Source organism: Oryzias melastigma, linkage group LG15, assembly GCF_002922805.2.
Source record: "Oryzias melastigma strain HK-1 linkage group LG15, ASM292280v2, whole genome shotgun sequence".
NCBI lineage: Eukaryota > Metazoa > Chordata > Actinopteri > Beloniformes > Adrianichthyidae > Oryzias > Oryzias melastigma.
The window spans coordinates 31,012,782-31,019,404 of NC_050526.1; the positions used below are offsets into that span (position 1 = coordinate 31,012,782).

Consider the following 6,623-nt stretch of genomic DNA (forward strand, 5'->3'; position numbering starts at 1 on the left):
GTCATTGGTTTGAGGCGGGCGCACGCGGCACTGAACGCTGTCGGCGCTGATTGGACGGCGGAGCCACGCGGTGCAGTTCCGGTTACTTTCATACATTCGTCTGATCCCCGCATGTCCTCGCGGGTCGAGCCGTCAGACCTGCGGCTGTGCTGTAGCGGCTGACACCTGCTTCGCGCGGTTCCGCTTCAACGTTCAGGTTCCTGCGGCGCGAGCCGTGTGGCGTTCAGGGACTCCCGCGGGAGACGGACAGCCGGCCGCTGTGACTCCAATGCTGGAAGACGGAGGTCAGATCAGCGCGGAGCCAGATTGCAGGTAAGACCCTCGGGTGGGGTGGGGGGGGGTCCAAATCCTGATGACACCCAGACGCAGCATGATGTTCTCATGACGGTGTCTGTCCTGAAGCGCGTGCGTGTGTCCATGATTGTGTTTGTATGTGATGACATTCATATTTGTGCTCTCGTTGTTTGTTTTTGTTTACTGTCATGTAAACTGATTCCTCATTAATCCTCCTGAATGTCTGTAGACCTGATGGTTCCTCGGAACCGACTCGGTTCTGTTGAAGCGAAGATCCCAGATCCTCCTTCTGATGGGTCTGGAGTCAGGAACCTTAAAGTGAGTGTAATCAAAATCAACCAACAACTTCACACAAAGTCTCAAGATCAGTTTCACCTGGACGAGGGGAGAAGCCCAGAACAGTCGCAGTAACGTGGTTCTCCTGGAACTCTGGGTGTTCCTCTGCAACAGGCTGGATGGATACATCTGTGATGCACGAATCCTCATAATCACCATAACGTTCATACGCATCCCTCCGAATGAGGCAGAGGGACTTTTGCTACAGACAGAAATGATGTTTTTTCCTTGATCTGTGTGACAAGTGGAGCCATCCTCACTTCCTGTTTTATTCTGCAAATGAAAAGCAGAATACTTCTTCAGTTCCATCAGAACTCTTCCCAAATGTCTGGAGGTTTCTCCAGTTTTCACATCTGGACTCCCTTAGATCTTTACAGATCTTTCTCCGGTCCGAACATCCAGAACAAACGTCGGTGTTCCTCAGGGATCATTACGAGGTTCCCTTTGGTTCACTCTATGGACTCTGTGGAGTGTCTATATGCAGATGATACAGACCTGTTTCTGAGAGGTCGATCCAAAGACCTTCTTGGAGCTGGACCTCTGAGTCGGGTCAGAACATCTGCAGGTCAGTAAAAACCACAGCAGTTCTCATAATCATGAAACCCGTTTCTGGTGAAAAACTTCAAACAGTCTGGATTTACTGACAGAATGTGTTCAAATCAAGTTTCTTCTTGTAAAGAAACGATCTTTCATCACCAATGATTCTCAGTTATTCTTTTACCGTTTGGAGATCCCAGAACCAGCAGAACGCCGTTAGAGACCTGAACCAGAATCCACCCTCAGTCCTGAACAGACTGTATAAACTATGGTGTGTATGGCAAGAGCCTCACGATACGATACTATCGCAATATATCCCAAGACTGCACCAAACAGATTCTGACTTGAATTGAATCTACCTGAATTTTAATGTATTTCATTGTATTAAAATGGTCAAATTAATTCACAGCATGAAGGACATCGACTGGATCTCAAATACAAGATGCTTTTATCCAGAAATTCATGCTACTTTTCTTTTGGTAAATTACAAAATATTGTTTTTTAATGGAACAGTCAATATTGTCTGATTCCCACAGCAAAATATGTTTCAGTAAAAGAAAAAAATAGAATGAATGTGCTTTAGCTGATAGGTTTCTGAAAGTGTGATTACAAGATCGCTAAATCTAGCATTTAAACTGTTTACTAACCTGAACAGGTGCTTCAAAAATGAAGGAAATAAAAAGCCAAGAAACATTTCAGTGTGATGACAGGACAACGAGGCTACGATGCTTTATTTACGTGACAGTCAGCGCTGTGTGACCCGCTGCAGCTGCACTGATCGCGGTGTGGAGCGGCTCAGAGCGCTCTGCTGCCAACTAGTGGTTGGAAGTTGAAGTGGAAAACAAAAGCAAGACGGTGAAGGACGCGCGTAAATAATTAAATAAATATCGCCATGGCAACATTTTAAATCGATGCAACTATCGCCAAACGAAACATCACGATATATCGCCAAATCGATTTTTTCCTACAAGAACTAGAGCTGACAGATTTGCTGAGTCATGCTGGGTTTCTGATGCCTCAAGGTGGCTTTGAGATGTGTGAGAGGTGAAGGTGTTCTCCGTCAGTCTGAGCTGATCTGCAGAGGAACGTCACGCCAGATTATCTCGCTCATATCAATCTCTCTGCTCCCTTCAGATTATCTAATCTGGGGTTTTGGCGCCTTCATATCTGTCCATGGCACACTGATGACCCGGGGTGGTATCATTATGGCCTTCTCTGTGATCGATAACGTTCCAAAAACAAATCCGTAATCAAAGGCCCCCTCCCCCGCTCTGACAGTTTTCCTTTTGACCCTGAACGCAGCGCGTGGTTAGATCCTGTGGGTCTACAGGGTCAGAGTGACCCGCCTTTGGGTTCGATCATATAAATGAATGAATGATCTTCATTCTGTGTTCCTACAGAACCTTCAGGATGTTCTTGAAGGACCTTTATGGCAAAGAGGACTGGTTCATGGTTTTGGTCTCTACTGGGTCATCGGACCGGAAAGCTCTGATTGTAGGACAGATTCTGAAAGAAGAGAGGAGGCCCCGACCGGCACATCAGAACTGTCCTGTGGTTCTGAGGGTGTAATATGACGCCCCCCCCCCCTCCCCTCACACACACCCAGCTCCTCAGGTTCATGGGAAGGTGAGAGTTCAGACTCATGAAGGTCTGGATCCCAAAGGTCTCCCCTGAGTTTGAAGACAGAACCCCGCAGACCAGACCGGTTCTGGATCCACCCGATGGGTTCCCTTTAAAAGCCAGCGGTTGTGCGTTCATCATCAGTGCCCTCACAATCGTCTCCACAGCAGCTTACATAAGGCTCTCCGGTTGTTGTCTTGTTGCTAGGAGACCAGATTTCCTGAGCTGGAAGGTCTGAGGACAGAAAGTTAAACGTTCTCTAAGGTCAGGATGCAGATCAGAACTCTTCAGTCACTACTGTCGTCTTAACCCCCCCCCACCCCACCCCCCATTGTTCAGGTCTTTGTTAGTTCAAAGGATTCCTCAGATCTTTCTGTAATATTGATGTTTTATGGAATGTTTTAGACTGGAACGGTGTTGGTAAAATCCGCTGTGATCTGCTCTGTCCTCCCTCTGTGACGCAGTCAGACTTCCTCTATTGAAATCCACAAAGGAATCTAGGACAGCATGGGGTAATGGCGATATGCCCCCCAGGATCCGTGTTAGAGAAACAGAGTGAGAAAACGCCTGCAGAGGGAAAACGGTTCATAAACATGTACTTACAGTCGGTTCACCACCACCTGATGCACACCTAGTTCAGACAACATCGCCGTCACCGTCATGTGCATCGCATGTACATGCACACAGAAATGCCCCAGGAGGATTAGATCTGCCTTAATGCCCCCTGAGGGCCGATCACTGGTCTCTGTTTGCCTCATCGACCGAGAGATCCAGCCAGGAAAAGTTTAGGAGACACCAGGGACCAAACGGCAACAACCAGCCTAAGCCAAGCAAACAGTCGGTCACACGAACGGTCGATCACACGAACGGTCGGTCACACGAACGGTCGGTCACACGATCAATCGATCACACGAACAGTCGGTCACACGAACAGTCGGTCACACAAACGGTCGGCCACACGAGCGGTCGGTCACACGATCGGTCGGCCACACGATCGGTCGATCACACGGACGGTCGATCACACGAATGGTCGGTCACAAGAACGGTCGGTCACACGATCGGTCGGTCACACGATCGGTCGGCCACACGATCGGTCGATCACACGGACGGTCGGTCACACGAACGGTCGATCACACGAACGGTCGGTCACACGAGCGGTCGCTCATACAGTCAGGCAAACAGCCGGTCGGACAAGCGAACCAAGACAAGCGCTGAAGACCTACAGGAGACCTTTGACCTTTGACCTGTCATGGAAACCCTAACAAAGTGTTGAGATTTTGTCATGTTTTCTGTTTTCTTTGTTTTTCTCTCTCAGTCAAAGTTCTGATGAACCTCACAGACCAAACTCCGGTTCTGAAATGGGTCATCTGAAAGAATCAGAACTGTTTTGACCCAAAGCTGAACTATTACGGCTTCAGAAGACAGGGGAGCAGCAGGAATCTCTGTGGGAAAGGGCTGTTTTCTCACAGTTTCTGGATCCTAAGCGGATAATGATTGTGGATTTAATTCTCTGGTCTTTGATCCGAGCAGCTCAGGATCTTTCCTGTCAGGAGGATCTGCAGTTCTGATGAGTAAAAGTCTAAATCCTGTAAATGGAAAGAACGGCTCCAGAGAGGAGAAGCGTTTCTGAGGAGTCTTCCTCGTTAGCAGGAGTTTATGACCGTCTCTGAGGCACTCCTCGGCCCGGCGCGAGCGGGTCGGAGTCCACCGGGTTATCTCCGCTCCTGACCTTCTCTGGAAATGATTCCACAGCGGCTTTCATAACCTCTGGAGAAATGTCCACATGGGACCGGATCGCTGCGGCTCGGTTCGTTTGAGCAGGTTTCTCACCAACAGACGGCCGTCTACGGTTACATCGGTGCTGGTTCTGACGCTGCTCTCACCGTCAGCCCATTCTCCAAATATTGATCCAAACTCTCCTGTTCTCAGAGAGACGGCAGGCGTCCAGATCCTCCCTGCAGGACTCACAGGTACGTCGACTCACAGAGAGGATCTCTTCACCCGTTTCCTAGATAAACATCAGGGATAAGAGAGAATTTCTGAGCAGATGTAACAGTTTACTCCGAAGGATCATTGAAGCCTTTCTGTACATCACAACAGAGTTTACTCTGAAGGATCATTGAAGCCTTTCTGTACATCACAGCAGAGTTTACTCTGAAGGATCATTGAAGCCTTTCTGTACATCACAGCAGAGTTTACTCTGAAGGATCATTGAAGCCTTTCTGTGTTTTTATGGACACGATGACCAGAGCTGTGAAATCACAACATAAATCTGAAATCAAAGCGCTGGATTCCAGCAGACTCGACCTTCCTGATCGTTTTCCGGTGTTCCCGGTGTTCCGGCAGGAGACTCCATGGCCAAACGTCTCTGATTCTCCGTCCAGCGGCTGCGTCGTCATGGCAACAGCGGCGCCGATGCAGTTCACCACGGTGGACTACGTCATCTTCGCTCTGCTGCTGGTGGCGTCGACCGGGATCGGCCTGTTCTACGCCTTCTCTGGGGGGCGCCAGCGCACCACACAGGTGGGTGGGTGTTGGTGGCGGCGCCCGCGGCGGGCACGGCGTCCCTGACGTCTCTCTGTGTCCTGAAGGAGTTTCTGATGGCGGACCGCTCCATGAGCTGCCTGCCCGTGTCCCTGTCGCTGCTCGCCACCTTCCAGTCGGCGGTGGCCATCCTCGGCGCCCCGTCGGAGGTCTACGCCTTCGGCACGCAGTACTGGTTCCTGGGCTGCTCCTACTTCCTGGGTCTGCTCATCCCGGCCCACGTCTTCATCCCGGTCTTCTACAGGCTGCGGCTGTCCAGCGCCTACGAGGTTCTGATGCTGGTTTGAATGAAGGCCTCCGGGCCGGGTTCTGGACCGGTTTCTGTTGTACTGAATAAGGTCTGGACCTCAGGATGGTTCAGACTGGTCCATAACCTGGTCTAGAACCTGGTCTGAACAGGTCCAAGCTTGGTCTGGACCGGGTTCTGCAGCAGTGGACTGATCTCTGTGTTCTGACAGTACCTGGAGCTGCGGTTCAACAAGACGGTCCGTGTGTGCGGGACGGTGACCTTCATCTTCCAGATGGTATCTACTTCCTGTTTGTGTGGTGGGGGTGTCGTTGTGGTTCTGGTTCTGATCCGGTCTGCCCCCTCCCCCACAGGTCATCTACATGGGGGTGGTGCTGTACGCTCCGGCGCTGGCGCTGAATGCAGGTAAACTGTTTTCTGCTCTTTGGGATGGGGGTGTTGTCTGAGCATCTTCCAGTAAGGGGGGGGCTGTGTCTTGCAGTGACGGGCTTCGACCTGTGGGGGGCGGTGCTGGCCATGGGGCTGGTGTGCACGCTCTACACCGCTCTGGTAAGAAGCAGCCGGATCGCGACTCCTGGGGGGCTCTGGAGTGACTCGCTGTCATCTTTCAGGGGGGGCTGAAGGCCGTGATCTGGACGGACGTCTTCCAGACGGTGGTGATGTTTGCGGGCCAGCTGGCGGTCATCGTGGTGGGGGCCAGTCAGGCGGGGGGCATGGCGGAGGTGTGGAGGAAGGCGGTGAACGGCAGCCGGATCTCCGGGCTGGAGTGAGTGCAGAGCGTCCGGGGGGGGGGTTTACCGGTCGGTTCTGACAGGTCTGTGTGTCTGCAGCCTGAACCCGGACCCTCTGCAGCGCCACACCTTCTGGACGCTGGGGGTGGGCGGAGTCTTCCTCATGCTGGCTCTGTATGGGGTCAACCAGGCGCAGGTGCAGCGTTACCTGAGCTCGCGCTCCGAGAAGGAGGCCATCATGTGAGCATGGCGTCCTGAACGTCCTGAACGTCCTTAAGAACCGCCCTCAGACTCCCCCCCCCCCCCCCCCCCCC

The 6,623-nt window shown here is 51.8% G+C and overlaps 1 protein-coding gene across 1 annotated transcript in view; it reads left to right on the plus strand.

The window, feature by feature from the left end:
* Positions 1-25: 25 nt before the first annotated feature.
* Positions 26-6,623, plus strand: part of slc5a6a (solute carrier family 5 member 6a) — a gene marked incomplete in the record, with an annotated part of 9,738 nt that continues 3,140 nt past the window's right edge. Inside the window, 9 exon segments of the mRNA XM_036215621.1 lie at positions 26-312; positions 4,717-4,757; positions 5,134-5,310; positions 5,379-5,600; positions 5,790-5,855; positions 5,932-5,983; positions 6,060-6,127; positions 6,190-6,344; positions 6,409-6,550. Coding sequence (XP_036071514.1) covers positions 5,185-5,310; positions 5,379-5,600; positions 5,790-5,855; positions 5,932-5,983; positions 6,060-6,127; positions 6,190-6,344; positions 6,409-6,550 — 831 coding nt within the window.